The 26952-nt window shown below is 48.9% G+C and overlaps 2 protein-coding genes across 2 annotated transcripts in view; one reads left to right on the top strand and one right to left on the bottom strand.

The window, feature by feature from the left end:
* LOC144669307 (carnitine O-palmitoyltransferase 1, liver isoform-like) overlaps positions 1–14813 on the top strand; it is a 534090-nt gene extending 519277 nt beyond the window's left edge. The window contains exon 20 of the transcript XR_013573656.1: positions 14776–14813. The gene's annotated coding sequence lies outside the window, so the exon portion shown is untranslated. The remainder of the gene's footprint in view (positions 1–14775) is intronic.
* LOC144669306 (serine/threonine-protein kinase BRSK2-like) overlaps positions 1–26952 on the bottom strand; it is a 168118-nt gene that overhangs the window by 7125 nt on the left and 134041 nt on the right. The window contains exons 11-16 of the mRNA XM_078531662.1: positions 23114–23211; positions 22076–22226; positions 18486–18546; positions 11666–12266; positions 8032–8077; positions 3641–3764 (exon numbers count right to left, since the gene is read on the bottom strand). Coding sequence (XP_078387788.1) covers positions 3641–3764; positions 8032–8077; positions 11666–12266; positions 18486–18546; positions 22076–22226; positions 23114–23211 — 1081 coding nt within the window. The remainder of the gene's footprint in view (positions 1–3640; positions 3765–8031; positions 8078–11665; positions 12267–18485; positions 18547–22075; positions 22227–23113; positions 23212–26952) is intronic.

Genomic DNA, 26952 nt, shown 5'->3' with positions numbered 1-26952 from the left:
CCTTAGACAGTATAAATTCTCGCATTTCTACTTCCCTTTAGCTCTGAAGGAGAGTCATATGGACTCCTAACGTTAACTCTGTTTCTCTCTCCACAGAGCTGAGCATTTTCTGTTTTTATTTCAGATTGCCAGTGTCTGCAGCATTTTGCTTTTATCCGAGGACTAAATGCCCAGTCTATTTAATTGTCTCTCATAAGACAATCCCGCCATCCCAGGAATTAATTTAGTGAACCTTCATTGCACTCCCTTTATGGCAAGTATATCTGTCCTTAGGGAAAGGAGGCCAAAAACTGCACACAATACTCCAGGTGTGGCCTGACCAAGGCTCTATATGATTGCTGTCGGACGTCTTTACTCCATTACTCAAATTCTCTTGCAGTAAAGGCAATCATACCATTTGCCTTCTGAGTTGCTTGCTGTACCTGCATGTTAGTTTTCAGTGACTCATGAACAAGGATACCCAAGTCCCTTTTGTAGTTAATTTTCAATTTCTGGACAATCCTGGATAGTTGGTAACTGTGGCCTGTTTGGTTGGTCTGTCACATTGAGAAGAAAATTTCATTTGGTGGACCGTTGGGCCTCTAAATCGTTGATAAAGGAGAAGGACCTGTGAAAGCATTTTGTGACCCAAGGTCTTCACTGCCCCACCCCCAACCAGTGCACCAACCCTCTAACCCCCTCCACCCGCCCCCCTCCCCACAATATCCCATCCATTGAGCCCCAGGGCTGAACAATCAGCATCTGCACACTAACTCTGAGTGGTGGAAATGCCACAAGACGTGACGCAGCCCATAATCCCTTCAGCGGCATGAACTTTATACACATGTCCAGTTAAGGTGGCAGGACAGGTTGAGAGTGCAGTTAATTAAACGTACAGCATCCTAGACTTTATTAATAGGGGTACATGGAGAATTGCCCTTATGGTAAACTTGTACAAAACACTGGTTCAGTCGGCCTCAACTGGAGTATCGTGTCCAGTTCTGGGGCACTGCATTTTAGGGAGGATGTGAAGGCACTGGAGGCAGTGCAGAAAAGGTTCACGAGGGATGAGGATCTTCAGTTACGTAGATGGATTGGAGAAGTTAGGACTATTTTCCTTGGGGGAGAGAAGGTTGAGAGGAGACTTGATAGAGGTGTTCAAAACCATGAGGGTCTAGACAGAGTAGATGAGGGAAAAACTGTTCTTGCTAAAGAAAGAGACTTGTTGAAACTTTTCGTCTTACACTCATCAGGACACTTCGCAAGGATACCAAAATAAGGGGAAAACAACAATTTATACTGTATGTGAAGAGAGTGCTGATTGGTAGGCAAGTGGACTCTGATTGGTAGAGGCGTTGCCATGGGGAATGCACCAGTGATGGTGACTGACAGTTAACTGCCAAGCATTGTTTGAAATCTAAACCAGACTTGGCAATGCTTGAAAAGTTTCAACATGTCTCTTTCTTTCGGCAATGCTCAATGAAAAACCGTTCCCACTGGTGGAAGGATGAAGAACAAAGGGACGCGGTTTTAACGTAGAGAAGCAATGGCAACACGAGGAGAAACTCTTCCACACAGCGAGTGGTTAGGACCTGAAATGTGCTGCTTGAGTGTGGCGGAGGCAGGTTCAATTGAGGCATTTAAGAGGGAATTGGATTATTACCTGAAAAGGAAGAATGTGCAGGGTTAGGGGGGTGGAGTTGGCACCAGGCGGATTTCTCCTTTGGACAGCTGGCACAGCACGCCGGGCTGAATGGTCTCCTTCTGCAACTGTAACGAGTCTGTGATTCCGTCTAACCATTTTAAAAAAATTTGTTCACAGGGGTCAGGATCTTCCGGTCGGCGAGCGGGGTCAGGGCCAGCTTGCTGACGTGTGGAACTCCCGATGTCACCCCCGCGTCATTTCCATTTTCAGGTCGGCGGGGGTGCAGCTGAATCAGCTGTGTGCCCGCCGACCTGTCAACGACCTACTGAAGCCATTAAAAAACTAATTAAAGTCGTTAATAGACCCGCCCGTCCAACCTTAAGGTTGGCGGGGAGGCCGGGAGCCCTGGCGGGCTTCAGAGAAAGCATCAAACCTCATCCACGGGCGGGATGAGGTTTGATGAGGGTATTTAAATTTTTCACAAAGGTTTCAGTTAAAGTGATGGACGTGTCCCAACTCACGTGACAGTGTCACATGACGGGACATGTCAGGGAAATATTTCTATCGTTTGTATTGCAAATTTTAATTCGGAGCCGATCTCCCGGAGGCAGCACTTGGCCTCAGGGAGATCAGTGCGCTTTTTGGCGGAAAGCACACTCCCGGCTGAGGGGAACACCACCTCTCCACCACCCCCCCAGGCCTGCACACGGAGCGCATAGTGCTTCCTTGCGGATGTCACGCTGGGCGAGCCTTAATTGGCCCGCCCATGTAAAATGGCGGCGCGTCCCCGCACTTCCCCCCCCCACCCACCCAAGTTTTTCCCAGGATGTTGGTGTTGCTGGCTAGGCCAGCATTTGTTGCCCCATCCCTGATTGCCCTTGAACTGAGTGGCTTTTTAGGCCATTTCAGAGGGCGGTTAAGATGCAATCACACCATTGCTGTCGGACTGGAGTCACTTGTAGGCCAGATCGGGTAAGGACGGCAGATTTCCTTCCTTCCCTAAAGGGCATCAGTGAACCAGATGGGTTTTTAGTGACAATCGATGACAGTTTCATGGTCACCATTATCGAGACTAGCTTCCAAATCCAGGTTTTATTAATTGAGTTCAAATTCTCCCAGTTGCCGTGGTTGGATTTGAACCCAGGACCCAAGAGAATTAGCCTGAGCCTCTGGATTACTGGTCTAGTGATATTACCATCTCCCTCCCACCGTCAACAGGTAAACCTATATAGGCAGCCCAATGGAACAGCCGGGCAGAGCATTCCACCTGCCCCCAGGTCGATGAACAAGCAGCACGGGTCAGGCTGAAAGTGTAGGCCTGAACATCAGCAGAATATCTGAACCGCAATCCTCACCTCATTTCTTGCGCAAGCTCTTTCCAGGTGTATGAGGAGGGAGATGACCGGAAATGGGAACCGTGCGTTAAATATTCCCTCCACCTCCCTCCCAAAACTCTGAAAGTGTACCGAGGCAAATTGTCACAGAATCGTTACAGCCAAAGCTAGCCATTCAGCCCGTCATGTTTGCTCTCCCAACGAGCAATCCGCCTAGTGCCACTCCCCTGCCTTCTCCCTGTAACCCTGCACATTTTTGGATAATAATCCAATTCCCTAGTGAACCTGCTTCCATCGCTCTCTCAGGCAGCCCATTCCAGATCCTAACCACTCGCTGTGTGAAAGAGTTTCTCCTCGTGTCTCCATTGCTTGCTTTTGCCAATCACCTTAAATCTGTACCCTCTCGTCCTCGATCCTCCCACCAGTGGGAACAGTTTCTCCCTGTCTACTCTGCCCAGATCCCTCACGAGTTTGAACATCATCACTCAAATCTCCTCTCAACCTTCTCCAAGGGAAACAGTCCCAGCTTCTCCAATCTATCTGCTGTGCCCACACCCCCATCCTGGTTAAGTTCAGTTAACGCAGCACAGTTCGGTGGCTGAATCTGGGACTCTCCCAGTCTCTAATACATTTCGGGGGTGCACAAACAGGTTTCGGAGGAAGAAATGGTTAAGTATCTCACTGAGAGGAAGGCGTGCACAATGTCTGCTTTGATGGAACTCAGAGGCTTATCTCTGATGACAACAAATATCTGTTCTTCTTTGTCCAGGTTAATGAAGTTTCCAAACCACGACTTCTTAGCAAGTCTGCAAGATAGAGAGAAAACAGGCGTTACTCAGCAAGAAAGGCCACTGTCAGGATGCAGATGAGGAGAGATGTGGAGTCCAGATAGGACATCAAGCCCTCTCGTCAGGTACAGAGCGGAGCGTTTCCCAAACTTTTTCCCATTTTAATGCCTCATACTTCATGTGGTCCCAGAATGAAAATTTTTGAGGCGGGGGGGGGGGTACGTTGAGCTGGAGGAGGAGGATGAGGGGGGTGGAAAGCTTCAGGTGCTTAGGCGGGGGTGGAGGCCAAGGCTTCGGTTGTTGAGGGGCACGAAGGCTTCAGCAGCTGAGGTGGGGAGTTGGGAGGAGGGGTTTTAGTTTTTGACTGTGGGAGGCGGGGGTGGGTGGGAGGGGGTGGTTGGCAGGGGATCAGGAGTTGTGTGTCGGGGCAGTTGATGAAAACACACCGAGCCACAGGGAAAAAAGGCAAGGATTTCAAGGGACCTCTGTCAGAATCAGTCCAAGCTCCATGGCAACCATTGCCGTCAGGGAACTTGCAAACCCAAAATCTCATCTCGGAGTCGCAACCCACAGTTTGGGAAGTCCTGGATTAGATACCATGTAAGCTTCCTTCTGAACTGTTCTGATCACTAACAGATGTGACACAGCATGGCTTAAAGTATAAAGTTGCCCTTGTACTGTACAGGGTTAGACACAGTGTAAACTTCCCTCTACATTATCCCATTATCCCCATGTCAGATGGAGCATGAGTTGGATACACAGTAAAGCTCCCCCTATAGCGTTCCATTGAGGATTTTTTGATCATGTGCACCAAGAGTCAGGTGCAGTGCAAAACTCTTCCTACACGGACTCAGCTCCGATGCAGAGTAAAACTCCTTTTGTTTTCACTCTGCAATGTGCTTCACTCTCAGTCTTGCTACCATAGTAAGGTGACATCTTTCCAATCTTGTGGTCACTGCAAATAAGATGACTAATTTTGTGCCTATTTATTGTGGTTTCATTGTGTGGCTCCATGCCCACTATGCACTATGACTGCCCACACTTATTCCACTTAAAGACTTAGGGCTGGCAGAGAGAGGAAATTTACCCCATCACTTTGAGCTGGATTTAATCTGGAATTCAAGAGACAAAGTCCAGCTCTCTCATCCCCCAGTGTAAATTATTTTAGTACTAGGAGAGACCCGCAAAATATTTGCGAAGAAATTAGTATTTTAATGGCAACTATATTTCCATCTTGTATCTCCATCCCAGGCCATGCCATCCCTCTCATGCTACCCTTCTCATGCCATCCCACTCATGCCATGCCTCTCATGCTCCCCCTCTAATGCCCCCCTCTAATGCCATCCCTCTCATGCCATCCCTCTCATGCCATCCCTCTAATGCCATCTCTCTAATGCCATCCCTCTCATGCCATCCCACTCATGCCATCCCACTCATGCCATCCCTCTCATGCCATCCCTCTAATGCCATCCCACTCATGCTACCCGTCTCATGCCATCCCTCTCATGCCACCCCTCTCATGCCATCCCTCTCATGCCACCCCTCTCATGCCATCCCTCTTATGACACACCCATGCCATTCCTTTGATCCCTTTCATATTGGACAAAATCTTCTGTCCCAAGACTGGGGACCATTTCTAGGTCCCGACCCCAGTCTGCTTGACAGGCTGCCCTGCTGAGGATATTTCCCGGAGGCAGCCAATTGAGATGCCGTCTCTGGGTCTGCCGACCAATTAAGGATGGCGAGTGCGTTTCTGAGGCTGGTGACCCAATCAGAGGGCCCGCAGCCTTGGAAGTATGCACAGTGTAACTATTGGAGGGGCACCTTCTGAAAGATTAGATAGAGAATAAAAAAATGTAAAGGATAAAATGAAGGAAAAAGAAAGAGAAAGAGAAGAGAAATTTTTTAAAAGGGCTTGCCATTATATGGCAATTTTCACATCCACCAGATGTCCTAAGGCGCTTTACAGCCAATGAAATGCTTTTTGAAGTGTAGTCAATGTTATAATGTAAGAAACTCAGCAGCCAATTTGTACACACCAAGTTCCCACAAACAGCAATGTGATAACCACCAGATAACCTGTGTTTTGTGATGTTGAATGAAAAATAAATATTGGTCAGGACGCTGGGAGAACTCCCCTGCTCTTCTCGAAGTAGAGCCAGGGAATATTTTACACTCTCCGCCCGAGCAGGCAGACAGGGCCTCGGTTTAACATCTCACCCAAAAGGCAACACCTCCAACAGTGCAGCACTCCCGCAGTATTTCACTGAAGTGCCAGCTTTGACCTTTGCACTCAAACCCTGGGCTTGGGACTTGAACCCAGAAGTTCAGGGGGCGTGTATGCTACTAACTGAGCCACAGGTGACACACATGAAATAAATTTTAAAAAAATCTCTGGCAACAGCTCTGAGTTCGCCCGAGCTTTTTTTCTCAATTCATTCATGGGGTTTTTTTTTTTTTTTTTTTTTTTTGGTGTCATTGGCAAGGCCAGTATTTGTTGAGCTGAGTGACTTGCTAGGCTGCTTCAGAGGGCAGTTAAGAGTAAACCACTTTACAGTGGATCTGAAGTCACTTGCAGGCCAGACCAGGTAAGAATGGACATTAGTGAACCAGATGGGTTTTTACAACAATCAATGATAGCTACATGATCACCACTATTGAGACTAGCTTTATATCCTAGATTTTATTAATTGAATTTAAATTCCACCAGCTGCTATGGTAGGATTTGAACCCGTACTCCCAGAGCATTGGCCTAGTTTGCTAGTCTAGTCATATTACCACTCGGCCAACTGCTTCCCCCTTCTTCAAAGGGGAAACCACTGGCAAGCTGCTACGAGGCTCCTGACAACTTGAACATCAGTGGGGAGGGTCCATCCATTGCTGGGAAGACACTAGTGATGGTCCTCAATCACTTTGCAATCGGGCATTTAATTCTTCAGATTGGCAACGTGCAACCGCTGGATGGGTAGCCTCTGCAAGTGCTGACCTACCTCTGGAAAGATTGCCCCGAAGAGGGAATGCATCAGGTCAGCTCCTATTTTCAAAATTTCCTCCCGATCCCTCCTGGAAGCCGCCTTCGCGGGACCAGAAAGATTTCATCCTCATCCCATCCCAATCACCTTCTTCCTTATGCCATCCCCATTCCATTCCTCCCATGCTTTCCTCCCCCTCAATGCTGTAACGCCCAATTCCCACTCCCCCCCCACCCCACCACAATCTGACGACCATCCACCCCCCAATCTACCCCCTCCTCTGCCTCCCCCCTCTCACAGAGGGCGCTATGTTTGGTGACGTTGTTCTGCAATCCTGTTCTGCACCTCTGGGACGATAAGAAAAAGAAAAGAAAGGGCTGTATTTATATAGTGCACCGGAGGTCTCTTACAGACAATGAGTAGTCACTGAAGTGTAGTCACTGTTGTAATATAGGAAATGCAGCAGCCAATCTGCGCACAGCAAGCTCCCACAAACATCAATGTGATAATGATAAGTTAATCTGTTTTTTGTGATGTTGGTTGAAGGATAAATATTGGCCAGGGAGAACTCCCCTGCTCTCCTTCAAAACTGTGGCATGGGATCTCCTACATCCACCAAGGAGGTTTAACAACTCATCGGAAAGATGGCACCTCCGGCACTGCGGCACTCCCAATAGAAAGAAAAGACAGAAAGAGAGATCAGGAAAGAGAGGAAAGTGAGAAGGAGGGGGGGAGAGGAAAGAGAAGGAATGAGATAGAGAGGGAAGAGGGAGAGAGAAAAAGATAGGAGAGTAAAGTGAGAAGAAATGAGGGAGAGGAATGAGATAGAGAGGAAAGAGAGAAGGAGATAGAGAGGAAAGAGAGAGAGAAGGAGATAGAGAGGAAAGAGAGAGAGAAGGAGATAGAGAGGAAATAGAGAGAGAAGGAGATAGAGAGGAAAGTGAGAGAAGGAGATAGAGAGGAAAGAGAGAGAGAAGGAGATAGAGAGGAAAGAGAGAGAAGGAGATAGAGAGGAAAGAGAGAGAGAAGGAGATAAAGAGGAAAGAGAAAACTTTAAATAGAAAGAAAAACTAAGAGAGGGAGAGCAAGGCAAAGAGAAAGATAAACAATGGTCAGAACAAAATAAAGAGGAAGAAGAAGATTAATATGAGAAAGAAAGAGAATGGAAAAGGAAAGTGTGAGAAAAAGGAGTTCAGAGAGAAAGGGAGATGGGAATGAGACAGAAGTCACAGGTAAACAGTGTGGGTGTGACTCAGGGCAGGAGGTTATTCTCTGCCCCCTGATATTACCCTTAGCCAAAGAGTTGAACTTACTCTGGTGATGATTCCGGCGTCAGGCTCGACATTTCCTCGGTTGGTACTGTGTAGGATGGGGAGGAGGAAGGAAGGAAAGGGCATTGTATCAGTGCCGGCTGCAAGGAGAGCTTCCTCAGCAATGTCTTCATTTCAAATCACCATTCCTGGCTCTTCACTCTTTACATTGCACTGAGCTACAACGCACGGGAATGCCTACCCTGAGATGCAGCCTTGCACCAGTGGCATCAAAAGGCCATTATTCATGTGACAGTCATTCACGTATGGAGGGGATCACAAGTAAACTCTGATCCTCCCCTCGATTCACGGCAAAGACACCATCTTTCTGGCAGAGCTCACTAGGCAGTGACTGGGAACAGGGAGCCTTGGTTGATTTTTAACCCTCTTTAGCCTGGAGGGAGGATGGTAAGTGTAAAGGAAAGATCATTTTTTTCCTAATATTACTGTGGTGTACTTTAAAGCAGGCTTATGGGGACTGTGTGTATGTTTATGTGTGTGTGTGTGTGTGTGTGTGTGTCTAGTTTAATTAAACTGCAGACAGTCAGACTGCAAGGTTTTAATCATCAAAAGGGTTTAGGTGTAAAATAAGCATTTGAAATGGAGATGGGTAAACTAGGATGAAGTTTCAGCAGATACAGTGTGAATAGAATTTGCATTTTTTAAATAAATTGAGAGGTTTTTTGATTTTCAAAGGGACATGATAAGATGTTTACGACTGGCAAGATAAATAAGGCAAAGTTATTAAGTTTATTTTTCCCAAAAGTGTTGGCCATAATGACAACATGAAAGTTTTTTATATTCTGGGAAAAGTAACTTTCAAAGAAAGGGTGAAACAATGTGATTTACAAATCATAAGGGAGAAAATATATTTAAAGAAAAATGGAAAGCTTTGTGTGGAGTGGCCATGTGAGATCTTGGAAGGTGCGCTGTGTGAAACAGACCAATGGTAAAGCCTAAAGCCACCCTGGGGAAGTTTGCTATTCCAGTAATCAAGGTTTTGTTAAAAGCCTTTGGGAATTCCATTGTCGAGTGAGAGGGAGAAAGAAGCTGTGAAATCCCTCCCTTACAGCAACAGTGGGTGCTTGTGGTAATATTGCTGGATGTTTTATAGATTAAGAATCTATTTGGACTGTTGCCTGGTAGTCAGAAGTCTAGATAAGTAGGAATCTTGTGAGAACTGTTATAAAGCTAAATGTAACTGTGTAACTGTAATCTTGTGTGTTTAAGTTTTTTGTTAATAAATGTTTTAATTTTAATCTTTAAAATCTCAAAAGGTGATAGTGGACTCATTACTCCTGACTTCAGTGCACAAACCTTCTCGTAATAAATACAAATTACAAAATCGTTGTGATAGCCTGGCTAAGTTCCCCTTTGGGATTTGGTCAGCCTGGCAAATACCACCTGCCATATCATAACATGAGGCCAAATGTGGCATCTTGTGACTGTAGAGTTCAGCAAATCCAGTGCAAACCAACTAACATCTGGACCGTGTGATTCAACAATAACCAAATGGAATTCTCCTCCAATTAACCAGCCAAGTGACATCAACAATGGCATCATGGATGCTTTTCAATTTAGAACTGTAGAGCATATGAGGAGGCCATTCTGCCCACTGTGCCTGTGCTGGCTCTTTGAAAGAGCTATCCAATTATCGCCTGCTCTTTCCCCTTAGCCCAGTAAATTCTCCCCCCTCATTTGCATGGCTACCCCTGCTGTCAGTGGACTGTTCCGCTACTGTCGCCATCGCCGGGTTCAGATTTTAGCAACAGAATGATGGTGCCAGGTCAGGCAAATTCTAGCTGCACGGAAAGCCTGGAGCGACTGGGGTTGTTATCCTTGGAACAGGGGAGGCTGAGGGGTGACTTAATTGACGCGTATAAAATTACAAGGACCATAAACAGGGACAACCCATTTACTTTAGTACAAGGTGAGAAACCGGAGTAGTGGGTGGGGGGTGGCATAGATTTAAAGTAGTTGGTAGGAGGATAGGAAGAGGAGAGGCTGGTGGAGGTCTAGAACCCACTGCCCCAATGGGTGGTAGAGGCAGAAACTCTCACCACAGTTGGAACGATGCCTAGTTGCAGTGCCGTAGCCTGCAGGCTTACAGATCGAGCGCAGGAAGGGGGGGATTTGGCTGGGCAGCTCTTCGTCGACCAGCAGGGACATGATGGACCGAACGGCCTCCTTCTGTGTTGCAAAGTTTCTATGATCTCAATGAGAATAAGGGATTTGGGCGCTGGGAGGAATATGGGATGGTAAAGTGTGGATTGAATGATAGGCTGCCACCTCACCCAGCGTTGGGTCCGGCTGGGTTTGTTTCTTGTCGTTGGTCTAACGGGAAATTTCCTGATGGTAAACCTTCAGGAGTGGTCTTGGCACTCAGATTCCCAGTTAACAAAGCAAAGGCCCAGCCCATCAAGGCATTGAACGGCCTGCCTGACTACAAACCTGATCCCTGTTTGGTGCTGGGCCTAGCAAACCAAGGCAACATTTTGAACACTCTCTCATTCAAGCAACCCCCCCCCTCTCCAGTATTCACCGTTAAGACAGGGCAGGCGGGTCTCGTGAGATGTTTGAAAATACTCTTTCTATTAAAAGGAAGCAACTCTACAAAACATCCCCAATGTCCATAAGCAAAACTCTTAGGGCTGGGGCTTTGTGCTTGTGTGCTGCACACTATGTGATATTAACCCGCTCACTTTAATGGGTTAATCTATTCACGCGGTCAGTCATTATATCCCCATCGATTTACCTCCCTTATCAATCCACCCGTCTCCGTTAATCTCCCTTTCTGCTGTTCTCTCTCAGTGTATCGGTGCAGCTGCCTCTAACCCTCTGTTTACCCAACTTTATTGACCTATCCCTCTCAGTCCATCTGTCTATCTATCACTATCTGTCCATCCCTCTCTGTCCATCCAGCCATCTCTATTGAGCTGACCGTATCCAACTCTCTATTTGTATCAACCACTCTCTTATCCATCAATTAACCACATCGGTCAATCCCACTCTATCAATTTAGCCATTTCGACCGGTCAATCTGTTAATCCAACTCCCTCAGCCCACTATCTCCATCAGTCAATCTAACTCTACCAGACTCTGTCCCTCCAGAGATGCGCCTGGTGCCCTGACTGACAGGGAAGAGCTGCAGAGGCCATGGACAATTCGCTTCACCTCAGCACAGGCTGCAGCTGATTCCAAACTTGAGAATCCCTAACCCTAACCCCGCCCCATCCTGGCTGCCTAACCTCACCCCACCCCCCCCACTCCACCCCATCCCCCACCCGCTGTCCCATCCACCGCCCTCACCACTGCCCCAGCCCCCCCACTCCCAACTCCAGCCCCACCCTAGCTCCCTACCCCCCCTACCAACCCCACCACCCCCCCCTTCCTCAACCCTCAAAGAGACCGATCAGCCGCGAGAAAGCTCCAGTTGGCTGATGTCATCAAAATGGACGCACAGGCCCCGAAGCCTTGACCAGGAATTGGTGGAAGACGCCCAATCGTTTCACAACCGAGAGCGACAGTGGGGTCAGCGGGGAGGACGGTTCAGACGTTGGGAGTGTTTCCCTGGACTTGCCTCTCCCTTTAACCAGCCAAAGAACGGTCAAGCTCCAGGAGCCTGACCCGAGCTCACCTTGTAGCTTCCTCCGGTGGAATCGCGGAGAGCCGAGGAAACTGTTCTTGATCGAGTTGAGGCGGGTCCTCCAGGGCACTCCTCCGACCCCTGGGCTGGACGGCGGTGTCGCGCTGGGCGTGCTGGTGGGACTCTCCTTTGGCGTGTGGACGGGGGTTCCCAGCGGGGTGGGGAGGGGGCTGCCTCTAGGGGAGGGGTGAGGGGTCACCTGTGTGGCAGGGATAGATTTGGCGCTCGTTTTAGTACCTGGGAAAAATCGAGCGGGGGGAGACGGTATGAAGGAGGGTGGAGGGATGGAGTGGTGGGGTGGTGATGGCACAGAAGGATGGTGGCACGGTGGGGTCGGGGAGGGGGAGGTAGCTGCCAGGTTGATGGGGAGAGGGTTGGATTTGATGGGCTGCAATGGCTTCTCGCTCAGGCTAGCCTTGGCTGGCAGCGTTTGCGTCTTGGAGTCGGGTTGGCGGTGGTGATGGTGTGCTAGTTTCGATTGCCACACGGTGCCGGGCTGGTGAGAGAAGTCCTTACAAGCGTCACGCTCGGGTGAGGCGGGCGAGAAGCTAAAGACGGGGCTCTGAGGAGGGACAGAGAACTTACGAATGGGCTGAATGTCATGAGAGGAACAGTCACGTGAAGTGAACAAGAACAAGAACAACAAGAACAGCAGCTTTCAGCAGCGTCGGACACCAGCATCGAGGAGAAAGGATTGCAAATTAAAAAGAAAACTGTCATAAAGTAATACCAACACACGGACAAAGGATGTCCCACTGTTTCTCGGTGCCAAGCCAATTCATCCCAGGAGAACAACGCTCCCTCTCCCTCTCCCACCCCCCACCGTCCCCAAAGGTTACAGTTCCCCACGGGTGCCCTCCCTGCAAACCAGGCGGTCACTCTCCATGAGGGAGGGGCTATTCAACCGCAGGCAGAAATGCAACTCCCAACCTGTCCTTAATCGATATCCTCTTTCCTGTCGGAGGAGTGGAAACCCTGGACGATCTCTTTTTCCTAACCCTCTGCCCCTGTACCCACGCTCCCCACACATCCAAAGCTGGGGCTAACTGCAACATCTCTACCCACTGCCCCGAGTGCAGTCAACGGCTAACACAGGGCGGGAATCTATGTTGGTCCTTCTGACATATACAAGCCAGCTATACACACACGTATAGACACACACACACACACACGAACATACACAGCACATGCACACACACATCACATGTATACACACACACCACAAAAAACACACACCATATACATGCACACATCACATATACACACATATAAACAAAACACACACACACCACATCAACATACACAGCACATACCACGTACATACACGCCATATACACACACACACACACACGCCACATATACACACACACAGCATATATACATACACCACGTACACACAAAAAACACAGGAAAAACACACACACCATATACATGCACACACCACATACAAATACACACACACACACACACAACATATGCACTAAAAAAACACCCCCACCCAACACACACACCCACCCAGGTCAGTTCATGGACATCATCAAAGACACTCCCTAACATGGCAACAATTCTTCCAATCTGGACATTATCCATGAAAATGGAATGGTCCCTCAATCCATCACCAAAATCATCCCCCACTCCCCCCCTCAGCCATCAAGCCCAGGCTGATGATTGTCACCGGGGGTTTTGTGTGGGAGGAGGTGAAGGGCCCCCACCCCCCACCACCCCCCCCACCAACCCGCCCCCCCACCCCCCCCAGGTTACAAGGTGGCGGCAAACCCCAAAAACACTGAGACATCCCAGAGTCAGAGAACACCCCAAAAAAGCACAACAACCAAACATGCGCGGAGACCAGTGAAGTGTTCTTGTCATGGGTGAGCAGGAAGAGCAGTGAGGCCCTGTAATAAAAGGTTCAGCGCTTGGGAAGCGTAGTCCATTCTGGTACCCGCTCGATTTATAATCCCTGGCCCCGCTTCGAATCCCTCGCGGTTCACCAGGTATTAGCAAAGGTTCTGAATGGAGGCGCGGGGCCCGAGATGGAGGCGCGGAAACTTTCATTTCCCCGCTCAATTTTGGTTAAGATTCGCGCTCACTAGGCGGAGGGATGTAGACGGGGTGGAATGTGCTGGCGCAGACACGGTCAGCCCCATTGTAAACCCGATAGGGGGGGAGAAGCGGACAACAACTTCATTTACGTAGCGCCTCCAACAGAGCAAAACATCCCAAGGTGCAACTATCAGACCGAATTATGAGCCAAGTTACAGAAGCGAGCGAAAGGTGGGTTTTCAGGGAGGTCTTAGAAGGACGGGGGAGACACAGAGAGAGAGAGAGAGAGGCGGCAAGGTTTAGGAAAGGAATTCCAGAACTGGAGCCCAGGCAGCTGAGGGCCTGGCTACCTGGAGGGATTAAAGCCAGGGATTGACCACAGGCCCCGGGTTTGCCCTGTGGTGGTCAACTCTAGTCTTAAAGGCCAGAGAGCAGAGAGGCGTAGAGATCTAAGACAGGCAGAGCTCAACCCTGAGCACCTTTCCTTCCCTCGGAGAAAATCAGTGGGGACGGAAGTGGTAACCTTGACCCTGACCAAACTTCTGAGTTTTCCCCAGAGGGTTTAAGTCATCATCGAGCGGGGAGGGGGATGATTTAAAAAAAAAGACTTTTTTGAAAACGCCTTGGTATGAATTATTTTCCCAAATGATGCAATGCTGCTGGCAATCACTGAAGGAAGTCAAACAAAAGTAACTGGCAAAAACGGTAAAAGAAAGATTGGAGATCAGTCGACTGCACTATTGCAAAACCCCAGAGTAAATAGTCTGGGCAATTCCAGTGCTGCAATGACACTGATCACCTCCTGGTGTCGCTGGTGGCAATGGTGGCACCATGTAGCTCTGCACTGCACCCCAGTGGGCAAAGAAAGTTACTACAACCACCAGCAAAAGGGTCAATTTTCCTCAAGTTATGGCCAAGCAATGAGAGAAAGGGGCACCATGTGAAATATTAATCCAGCTCTTCCCTTTTGTGAGATCACGCCTACAGTGGTCAGTTTGGACACCTCAATTAAGGAGGGACATACTTGCATTGGAGGCAGTTCAAAGAAGGTTCACTAGGATGATAAAAGCAAAAAAACTGCGGATGCTGGAAATCCAAAACAAAAATAAAAATGCCTGGAAAAACTCAGCAGGTCTGGCAGCATCGGCGGGGAGGAACACAGTTAACGTTTCGAGTCCGTATGACTCTTCATCAGAACCATTTCTGTTGAAGAGTCATACGGACTCGAAACGTTAACTGTATCCCTCTCCGCAGATGCTGCCAAACCTGCTGAGTTTTTCCAGGTATTTTTATTTATTTATTTTTCACTAGGATGATTCCTGGGATGTGGGTTTGTCTTATGGGGAAAGGTGGAGCAGGTTGGGCCTATACTTATTGGAGTTTAGAAGAATGAGAGGTGACCTTGTCGAAACATAAGATTCTGAGGGGGCTTTGACAGGGGAGATGCTGGGAGGATGTTTCCTCTTGTGGGCGACTCTACAACTAGGGGGCACAGTTTAAAAATAGGGGATCTCCCATTTAAGATGGAGATGAGGAGGAATTTTCTCTCTCAGAGGGTCGTTTGTCTTTGGAATTCTCTTCCCCAGAGAGCAGTGGAGGCTGGGGCATTAATTATATCCAAGGCTGAGTTAGACAGATTTTTGATCGACAAGAGAGTCAAGGGTTATGGGGACAGGCAGGAAAGTGGATTTGAGGCCACAATCAGTTCAGCCATGATCTTATTGATTGGCAGAGCAGGCTCGAGGGGCTGAATGGCCTTCTCATGCTCCTGTTTCTTATGATCGTGTGTTTTCAGACAGGCTGTCTGTGCATTTCCAGCAATTTCAACTTCAGATTTGCAGTTTTAATTTCCACCTGCGGAGAATTCGACATGAAAAGGAATGGGCACCTAATGTGCCCCATGGAGACAAGAACCCATGAGTGAGTACAGAAGCTGTTGCTGGGTGTTGCTTGTTTTATAATTTGGTCAACCTGGGGAAGTTGGGCAGAGTTAACTGGACACTGGTGCGTGAGATAAAACTTTCAGAAGGTTCTTAAAGTTTTAGAGGGTAATCTCGTTGAGGCCAAAGGTCTACACCATCTTGTTGGAGGCCAACATTGGCACCGCTTCATTGAGGTCAAAGGTCCATGCCATCTTGTTTGGAGGCCAACATTGGCACCACCTCATTGAGGTCAAAGGTCTACACCATCTTGTTGGAGGCCAACATTGACACCACTTTGTTGAGGTCAAAGGTCTACACCATCTTGTTGAGGGCAACATTGGCACCATTTTGTTGAGGCTAAAGGTCTACGCCATCTTGTTGAGGGCAACATTGGCACCATTTTGTTGAGGCTAAAGGTCTACGCCATCTTGTTGAGGGCAACATTGGCACCATTTTGTTGAGGCTAAAGGTCTACGCCATCTTGTTGAGGACAACATTGGCACCATCTCATTGAAGCAAAGGCCTAGGCCAATTTGTTGGAGGCCAACGTTTGCACCATGTTGTTGAGTCCAAAGGTCTACGCCATCTTGTGGAGTAAAAATGCATCACTCCCGCCACAATGACATCAGGCGTGAACAGTATAGTGACTTGTTCTTTGCAACGTAATTGAGTTTCTGTGGTGTGAGTCACGGCACCATGTTGAGTGGCACGCCATGGCATTCTCCAACTGTCACAAATACTCCCGCAACTTCCATTTCACAGGTAAAATTCACTTTTAAGTAGACAAAATTAAAAGCATTATCCTCAGGTGCCAGTCATGGCTAGGGTTCAAACTCAGGCTCTGAGTAACGATCCTTCCTCCCATGACTGGGTTAAACATTAGTGAACATCAGTTGCTAGGCATTAGTTAATGGCCTAGTGAACCTGCAGGGTGATGCCCTATGGCCTCAGCTGAACTACGACCTCTTGCATTTCGCTCAATGACCCAGTCTAGGTTTTAGGTGGCGACTGTCTATTCCACTGTGACGGCATCATAATCAGCTTTGGTCTGGTTCTCACTCGATGGCCACACATCTTTCCAGAAGGGGGATTGGACAGTGATGGTGAGTGGGAATCCTAGATGGTCGTCAATGCTCAGCCCCCAGGCCAGAGGTTGGATGTCAAAGGTAATGCCCGGCAACAAACTGACCAGGTCTTGTGAGGCCTTTATCCCACCAATTGGAATCAGGGTCGGGGAAATTAGGGACTGTTTATGCTCTAACTGCTGGCTTGCATAAATTATACATTATTTCCATTTTAACTGAGGACATCACTGTAAAGCAGGCAGCCTCTCACAGGTGGGAGTCTGTTCAGAAGCTCCCAGGTGTGATCACCTCATGCTGTGTCTGAAAGCTGATTCGCACTGAGTTCCACTCACCCCGAATGCCTGTCGAACACTCGAGGCTTTGTAAGCTGCCACAGTGTTCCCTCTCGGGACTTTCGGGGAGGTCAAATGTCAGCGGGTGACCTGAAACCTGCCCACGTTTGAAGCTGACAGTGAGGCTATAGGTGGGGTCAGGAATCTGACTGCTAAGTAGGCCAGTGGCACTAGACACTGAACCCAAATGGGCTCCCTGGCTGCTTTTGACCCTCTTGTGAGCTGGGGGGATTCGGGGGAGGGGGAGAGACAATGTCAATTGAGATTGAACCTGGGAACTCTGGATTTCTACGGCTCATAGGGATATGTCACCTATGTCATAATTCATCATCGTTTGCAATGTGCTAACTCAGCCTTCACCTGAGGAAAAGAAGATTTGAGGACCAGGGTCTCAAACCCAAGACTGTCCATGGTTTACCGAGCGGCAGTGATTCCCGTGGTCCTATGTGCTTTGGAGTTTTGGACAACCTACAGCAGGCACCTCGAGCACTGGAGAAGTCCCACCAGCGGTGCCTTCGCAAGATCCTCCAAATCCGGTGGCAAGAATGGCGGCCCAACAGCAGTGCCCTCTGCCAAGCCAACTTGCCCAGCATTGAGGCGCTGATCAATCAAAACCAGCTCCTCTGGGCAGGACTTGTCGTTCATATACCTGACACCAGACTCCAGGAGCAACTGCTCTACTCGGAGCTCGGGCACAGTAGGAGACTACCAGGAGGAGAGGGGAAACACTTTAGGGATGGGCCCTCAAAGCAACCCTGAGGAGGTCAAACGTCCCCGTCAACTCATGGGAGACCCTGGCTTGTGACCGACCAAAATGGAGAAGGCTCATTCGGGAAGGCACCGAACACCTCGAGAGACTTCGCCAGGAATGAGCAGAGGTGAAATCGAGGCGTCGGAGGGGGCGCACAAACTTCCAGACAACCCGTCTACCCAACCCCCCAAGCACCACCTGCCCTGCATGTGGCATTGGACTTATCGACCATCTCAGAACCCATCGAACCAGTGTGGAAGCAAGTCACCCTCGATCCCAAGGGACTGTCTAAGAAGAAGGAAGAAGGAATATGTATGTACGGTAATGTAGGTATATATCTCAATGTGCGATGTGTGTGCCATGTGTCTGTACATATCTGTGTACCTGTCAATGGTCTGTGTGTACCCAATCAGGGAAGTCCAATTCAAGCCCAAGACAGGGAGCCATGATCAGATTGAATGGCGGAGCAGGCTCGATGGGCCAAATGGCCTACTCCTGCTCCTATTTCTCATGTTCTTATGTTTGTCTGTGTATGTGTGCGTGTGTACCCCTGTGTGTTTATGTGTCTGAGTATACGCAGATCCAAGCTGGGAAGCTTATGTGTACATTAGCATAGCCATCACCTAGCAGAGGTACGCACAGATACATGAGGCTAGAACTTGCCCAACATACACTTACCCTGGGGCTGCTTAGGGGGCTGGAGGAGAGGCCACACGAGGCTCCACTGACCGATCGAGACCTAGGCCAAGAGAAAGCCAATATGTCACTCGGATACGCTCGAGACACAGGCCAGGTGAGAGAAAGAAAGAGAGAGAGAGATTGAGAAAGAGAGAGAGAGAGAGGGAAAGACAAAGGGTGAAAGGGGAAGAGAGAGAAAATATTGCATTTTTATAGCACCTTTCAGAACCTCAGGACATCTCAAAGGTCTTTACAGCCAAGGAAGCACTTTCTGAAGTAGTTACTGTTGTAATGTAGGAAAACACAGCAGCCAAAAATGTTGGCCAGGACACCAGGAGAGAACTCCCCCTCTCTGCTTCCAATCATTGGCATGGGATCTTTTCCATCCACCTGAGAGGGCAGACGGGTCTAACATCGGTTGAACGTCTCATCCTAAAGACGGCACCCCCAGCAGTGCGGCACTCCGACTGGCACACAAACTATAAAGTAACACTGCAGTGGGTCAGACAGAGGAGACTGACCCAAGACTTATGAAGGCAGCCATCCTAGATTGGGCCCTAGAATCGAGGGTCTGCAGATATTCCGGAAAAGATGGTCCCAAGGGATGGGCGAGGGATGCCCTTTACACATCGTCACCCGCTCATATTTCAACTCAACTACCACACAAATATGTTAAATTCATGAGTCTTTGGTTCTATTTTGATCTGCAAACTATGAGCTACTCTTACTGGACTATTTTCCTGTTTCTTTTCCCTACAGGGGCATCAGAGGGTAAAAGATCCAGTAATATTTCTGAGAGGAAGTGACATGACGTCAAAATTTCCATCTTGCACCCAGCAGGACAGGTGCAAGAATGCCAAATTTCAAAGGAAGTAACAATGGACGTTCTGCCAACCATGCAAGTGAGTAGTGTGATATATGGACTGCAGCGCTGGTGCAATGCCAGGTACACGAGCCATACGTCATAATAACTGGCAGATCGTATCAAACAGAAAGTCCATTTGGCTGTTTACAATAGGCAGATGCTGACCATACTTAACCAGGCCATGCTTGCAAAACTCAGAATATCATGTCTAACGTTAGATTTCGTGACTGGGCGGCGCTTGTGCTAACGCTAACAACCAATTGAAGATTTTCGGTCGGGCTTGATGTGTAACTCACTTCTGCTTGCTAAAAGCTACAAATATTCATACGCAGGAATCTGTCCTCTGCAGGCAAAAGGAACATGTCCGGGCTTCTTGAACTGAATAAAAGTGTGGAGGACAATTGTTCCCTGGCGCATTCGCCATGGCAATGCCTCTCAAGCAATCAGAGTTGACTTGCCAACCAATCAGCACCCTTTTCTCATGCAGTATTGCTCCCTTTGAAATTTGGTATTCTTGCATCTGTCCTGATGAGTGCAAGTTGAAAAGCTTTGACAGCATGTCTCTTTTTTCAGCAATACTCAAGTACTGTACTGCCAAGTGGCTTTTTGTTCCGATATTGCCGCACCAAACTCAGTGGCCAGTTCACGTTGACGAAGACAACAGGCCAGACCAGGCAGCCCATTCCTGGTTAAACCATAAGATGTCAATCGTGGCTCTGTTGGTCGCAGTCTTCCCTCAGAGCCACAAGGTTGCATCTTCGACACCCGCCCTAAAAAATTTGGGAGCTCAAAAACAAGCGGACGCTCCCAGAGCAGTACCGAGGGAGCGCTGCACTGTCGTTGGCGCCGTCTTTGGGACAAGATGTTAATCTGTTTGCCCTCTCAGGTGGATCTAACTAGATTCCACATGGCATTATTTGAAGAAAAGCATGGAAGTTTTCCTGGTTTCCTACCAATGCTCATTCAGTCAGCATTCCTAAAACATGAAATGGAGCCGCATTGGCATCATGGCAATGATACCACCAGAATTTCCAGGCTGCAGCACCAGCGGATTACCACTAAACCAGTGGATTACCACTAAACCAGTGGATTACCAGGCCCCTGTTCTATGGAAGCTAGGGAAATTCAGCTGCTGGCTTTTTCTTGTTGCAGAAGCTGTGTCGAATGTCAGATGGGCTGACTTTCAGGCTAGGCAGGCTGTGATTAGAGGCCCAGTGAGCGTCTGAAGATTGAGTAAGCCGCAGGGGAGCATACCCTGAACGCAGACAATCGTGCATCGCCCCATGACTTCCCGTCCCCGAAATTCTGTCTTAACACCAGGAATTTTATCAACCAGTGAAAAATCAGACTCACTCATTGTCCTGTCACTGTAAAGACACAGCCATGGTCTAAACTGAAAAGGTGGGATAGGTTTGAGGGGCTGAATGGCCTACTCCTGCTCCTAAGGATCAGGTTTGAGGGGCTGAATGGCCTACTCCTGCTCCTAAGGATCAGGTTTGAGGGGCTACTCTTGGTCCTAAGTATCAGGCTCGAGGGGCTGAATGGCCTTCTCCTGCTCCTATGTACCACAGAATGTGAGGGCATGTTCACAGTGGAACCTCCTAATTTTATCTCTTACAATTCGCCACCCGCCCCCCTCCCAGCTCCCCACCCTCATTTCTGCAGGGACAGGGAATATTCATGGTTTTCTTTAGTTGAAGAGTTCAGCAGATTGCCCGCTGAAAGCTCTGGAAACTTTTTATGCACAAGTCGCTGAGTTTGATATGTAAACATGACTGTGACGCTTTTATTACACTGACCCGTTGAAACCAGGGACTGGGAGATTGGCGGGTGTCCGCGCTGGAACATCTGGAATCTAAGCCGCACCCTCAGATGCGCTGCGGGGGGTGTGAATTATACGTTATAACTGAGGACGTGACTGTAAAATAGGGAGCCTCTTCCAGGCGGGATTTTATTCCTTTATTCTTTCATAGGACGTGGGCGTCGCTGGCAAGGTCGGCATTTGTTGCCCATCCCTAATTGCCCTTGAACTGAGTGACTTGCTAGGGCCATTTCGGAGGGCAGTTCAGAGTCAACCACATTGCTGTGGGGGGCTGGGGTCACACGTGGGCCAGACCGGGTAAGGATGGCAGATTTCCTTCCTTAAAAGAACATTCTAGTGAACAATTGGGTTTTGTTTTAAGACAATTGATGATATTGATGATAATTTCATACGGCCAACAAAACTGAGACTAGCTTTCAATTCCAGAATTATTAATTTACTTTTAATTTCCACCAGCTCCCAGGACTAGGCCATTCAGCCCCTTGAATCTGATCCTGAGGAGCAGGACTAGGCCATTCAGCCCCTCGAGTCTGATCCTGAGGAGCCGGACTAGGCCATTCAGCCCCTCGAGTCTGATCCTGAGGAGCAGGACTAGGCCATTCAGCCCCTCGAGTCTGATCCTGAGGAGCCGGACTAGGCCATTCAGCCCCTCGAGTCTGATCCTGAGGACCAGGACTAGGCCATTCAGCCCCTCAAGCCATGGTGGGATTTGAACCCATGTCTCCAGAGCCTGGGCCTCAGGATTACTAGCCCAGTGACAATTTTATTCAGAGTGTCCGCGCAGTGCACCCCGGGTATGGGGGTTGGTGGAGGTTGGGTGGGGGGGGGGGCTACTTTGACATCCCGTCACACTCGCCCCTCTGGCTGACTCCCCACAGGCGAGGTGCCCGTGGGCAAACCTACCGCTGGCTGTGCTGGGCCACGTCGATGGCACGGCGAGCGGGCACCGGAGATCCCCCGTCCGTCACGCTCAGCACCTCCATCGACTTCCTCTCGGGCCGGCGCTTGCCGTGACGATTCAGCATGGGCGAGTCGACCCGTTTCCGAGGAGGGTCTGAGGAGAAAAAACAGAGGCGGGAAACGGAACAAAACAACGCGTTAAAAGGCAGCAGGTCAGTCCCCAAGCCTGTGGGGCTAGGCCCCCGTTTCCTTTCAGGGTCCGGTCCTTTGGCGCTCTCGCCGAGTCTCCGCCTTTGCCTATCCGCCCGTCAGGCCGCACGCCGCTGCCTCCACGCGAGGTTAGCGGCATGGCCCCGTGGCTCTGGCCTCCGACACCGCTGCCCTCTGGTGACCAAAGCGAGTGCGCCGCAAACTCCCCGGCAGGGGGGTCGCTGCTCCAACTACTTGCACTGAGATGGCGCCTTTAATGCCCAAGCCACTTGACTGGAGCGGTGTCAAGACAAAAAAAACCGATCCCCCAACGCGTGAGAACGGGTTCATTAAAGGGCCGGGTTTTAAAGGAGCGTCGGAGAGGAGGGGGGTGGGGGGGAAGGGGCTCGGGGAGAGAGTTCCGGAGCTTTTAGGACCCAGGCCAAGCAAAGGAGGGTGGGCATACCCAAGAGGCCAGAATTGGAGGAGCGCATAGATCTCGAGGGTTGGAGGTTTGGAGGAAATAGGAAGTGAGGGGGCGGGGGGACAGGGTGAGGGAGGGGAGCGGTGCAGGGCCAATATCCCCGATCACTGTCAGTTTATTCCTGTAGGAGAGTGCGAGGGGGTGGGGGTGAGTGTTGGGCGCCGGCAGTTTTCAGGGTGGTTTGTGAAGCCCCCCCATGCAGAATAGGCTTATTGTTGAAGTTCACAGGCAAAGAACAGTCACCAGGATGAGATACGCCCGCCCTCCCCCCCCCATCCTCAGAGGGTGAAATCACCAAGGAGGCAGCAGCCCCAGGAGAGCAGGGGCAGGAATCGGGGAGTACAACAGCCCCAGACTCTGGGACTTACCAATGTCATTTCGCGGTGGCAAATCCTCATCCTCGCAGCTCGGATACCGCTCTTTCCTGTCCAGTAGCAGGAAGTAGATCATTTTCTCCTGATTTTCTCTGAATGGCAACAAATATTGATAAACGCATTGGGAAAAAAAAAAGACTTGTATTTATATAGCGCCTTTCACAACCACCGGGTCATCTCGAAGCACTTTACAGCCTATGAAGTGTCATCACTGGGTGTAGGAAACACAGCAGCCAATTTATGCACAGCAAGCTCCCACAAATAACAATGTGATGATGACCAGATCATCTGTTTTTGGTGAGGTTGATTGAGGGATGAATATTGGCCAGGACACGAGGGAGAACTCCCCCGCTCTCCTTCAAAATAGTGCTGTGGGATTATTTTTTAATATCTATCTGAAAAGACAGATGACCATTTTTTGGTTTAAGGTCTCATCTAAAAACAGTAACTCCGACAGTGCAGCTCAGTACCACACTGGAAGTATCGGTCCTGACTTTAGTGGGACATGAACACACAACCTTCTGATTCAGAGGGAAGAGTGCTAGGGATTGAACCATGGCTGCTCATTGGCTGACCAAACACCAAAACAAGGCTTCTGTACTGTCGTTCACTGCTGTATTGACAAACCCAGGTTCGAGACTGGGGCCCATCGATCAGAACACCAAGCAAATAAACATGTGGTGCCAAGACGAGGGCAAGTTTGGGATTGAAAGTCTTTGGATTGTTGGAGAAAGGAGATCAAGAGGAATAAAGAATGGGACGATTTGTTTTTTGTCTACGCCTTACTGTTGGGTAGGTTTGAGTATTTTGATCAAGGTATACAGACATTATAAAACCAGGTTCAATGTACGGACCCAGTACTGTAGACATCGACCCGAATCTCCTAAGGAGTCCAATCACCGTCGGATCGCCATTCTGCTCCTACTTTACTTCATCATGCCGGAACTCCGCATTTCTGGACAGGACTTCTAATTCTGGCTTCTCCAGCAATGCGGAGCGTAGCTGAAAAGGAACTGCTTCTTTGTAGCACTGGATCCATGGGGGGGAAGACAAGCCACAAACCCGTTTTGCAGTACTAGCTGCTGTATTCCGGTAAGTAAAAGGAGGAGGTAAGTGTGTAAAGGGAGTAGGGTGGGTAGGGCGGGTAAGGTGGCAGATGAGTAGCGTGGCAGGTGTGGAGGGTGGTAGGTGGGTGAGCTGGACAGGTGGGTCGGGCTGGGTGGGAGCTGTCAGGTCGGGGGCTAGTCAGGTTGGGTCAGGGGTTGCGGGGGAGAGACGGGTGGTGGGGTTGTGTCAGGTCTGGTCAGCAGCAGTCAGTGGGGTCAGGGGGTTTAGTAGGGGGATCGAGGAAGGACCCGGGAGTGTTAGTGTGAGTGATTAGGGGGTCAGTTGTATAATTACCCAGGAGCGAGACTAGGATTTTTCGGTCTAACATTTCTTGGGTAACTATTGGAAGTTGGAATTGTCCAAAGTCTCCTACTCTAACTCAGAGTTGGAAACTTTTCTGGAGGGTCCCAGGGAGCAGGGAAATTGCCCATTGGAAGTTCACACTTCCTGAGCAATTCCCACATAGTCAGTGCATTGGGACCTCCGAGGGGTCCCATAGCGTATCTTCCAGGGTACGCCCAGTTTCTGACGATGCAGAGACAGGAAGATCTGGGCCATTTACCTGGCCAGACACACGAGAGAGGAGCCAAGCCATTCCATTCAAGTCAAATACAAGTGTCTTCCCGGTTTTCTTTGTTCCAGGAATGAGGGATTAGAATCCTGTGGAGAGACTGGAGACGCTGGGGCTGTTCCACTTGGAGCAGAGAAAGCGGAGGAGATTTGATTGCAAAACCAAGATAGATAGATAGATAGATAGAGAGGGGGAGGGAGAAAGGGAGGGAAAGCGAGAAAGAGAGATAGAGAGACAGTTAGGTAGAGAGAGATCGCGAGAGATAGAGACAGATAGAGAGAGATAGAGATAGAAAGAGACATATAGAAAGAGATAGAGATAGAAAGAGACAGACAGACACATAGAGAGGGAGAGAGAGAGGGAGCGAGAAAGAGAAAGAGGGGGAGAGAGAAAGAGAGAGAGGGAGAGAGAAAGAGAGAGCGAGAGAAAGAGAGATAGATAAATAGAGAGAGGGAGAGAGAAAGGGAGAGAAAGCGAGAAAGATAGATAGAGAGATAGAGAGAGAGTTAGATAGAGTGAGAGAGAGATAGAGACAGATAGAGAGAGACAGAGAAGGAGAGAGAAAGAGAGAGAGAGAAAGAGAGAGAAAGAAAGATAGAGAGAGAAATAAATAGATAGATAGAGGGATAGAGATAGAGACAGAAAGAGAGAGGGACGGAGATAGAAAGAGGTAGAGTGAAATAGAGAGATAGGAAGAAGGAGAGACAGACATATAGACAGATAGATAAATAAACAAAAAGAAACAGTTTCCAATGGCCGAAGGGTTGATAATCAGGGGCACAGATTTAAGGTGATTGATAAACCAATGGCAACACGCAAAGAATGACTAGAATTTGGAATGTGCTGCCTGATAGGGCAGTGGAAGAGGATTCAATCGTGGCCTTCAAAATACTTGAATGAGAAAAATTAGCAGGGATAACATGAGGAAAGAGTGGGATTGTGCTGTACCATTCTGTGATTTGAATCTGTCTCTCTAGGAGGGTTTGCTAGACCCAGATACATCTAGTTGACCTTCTGCCAAGCTGGTGGTCACATGATAAAAGGGATAATAGAGGTACTGACTAGTCAAATCCATCAATCCCTGGCGATTAGTCTGGCTTCGGAGTCGGCAACCTCGGTAACAAGGGAAGCCATTTTTAACATTTACTCAAAACCACAATATTTGAGGAGTCACACAGCTCAAAGGTCAACAATAACAAGTGTTGAAAATTTCTGCTTCCTGTAATAAATTATCCTTTTGTAGCAAAAATGCCTAAAAAAAAGGGCCACAGTTAGTTCCTTCACTGTTGTACCCCGTCTACATTAGCGAGCGACTCGTGCGAGCAGATGATACCAAACCCATTAACGCGGTGGTGCAGGAGGTCATTTCGCTTGGACAAAGAGAATAGCTGTAACTTGCTATAACCTTTGACCCAAGCAGGTTTTTGATAGGATTTCATCTTTTTTGCCACAAACATTTCCCAGATTCCATCTGGCATGTCTGTCAAAATATCCGTTGCCGAGGAGATTTTTTTTAGATATCTGATTTTGTTTTTTCCGAATTACAAACACGTTGAGGTAACTATTCTCTAAAAATTGATAATGAAGGAAAAGGAGATCGATCGATGAAGGTCGGGGGCCTCTCGAGAGTCCTTAATGAGACACATGGGGTTCCAGAGCTGTGGGCTGCCAACCCCTGTTCTAATTAGATAGAAAGATAAAACGCACTTTACTGAAGGTATCAGCGGGTGCTGGCACAGTGGGTAATGTCCCTGCCTCCAAGCCAGAAGCTCTGGGTTTGAAGTCCCACTCCAGGACTTGATGAAGGTGCATTCATATCACGGCCAAATAGTTTTACTCTCAGCCTTCCGACGCGCGCCAGTGGCAGGCGTGAAGGGCGGGAGAGATCCCTGGTCAGCCGGGTGATGGAAGGAACACTGGCCTCTCTACCATCACTACCCACAAGTCCAGACTGCAATGTGAATGTTGCCACAGCAACTCAGACTCCCGTGAGTGAACTGTTAGCGCCGTCACCCACTTACACAGCACCTTTCACTGTTTTTTATTCTTTCACGGGATGCGGGCATCACTGGCTAGTCCAGCATTTATTGCCCATCCCTAATTGCCCCTTGAGAAGGTGGTGGTGAGCTGCCTTCTTGAACCGCTGCAGTCCATG

Source organism: Cetorhinus maximus, chromosome 29 (genome assembly GCF_964194155.1).
Source record: "Cetorhinus maximus chromosome 29, sCetMax3.hap1.1, whole genome shotgun sequence".
Taxonomy (NCBI): Eukaryota; Metazoa; Chordata; class Chondrichthyes; order Lamniformes; family Cetorhinidae; genus Cetorhinus; species Cetorhinus maximus.
The sequence above is the reverse complement of the archived record's forward strand: the minus strand, read 5'-3'. Positions and strand labels throughout refer to the sequence as shown.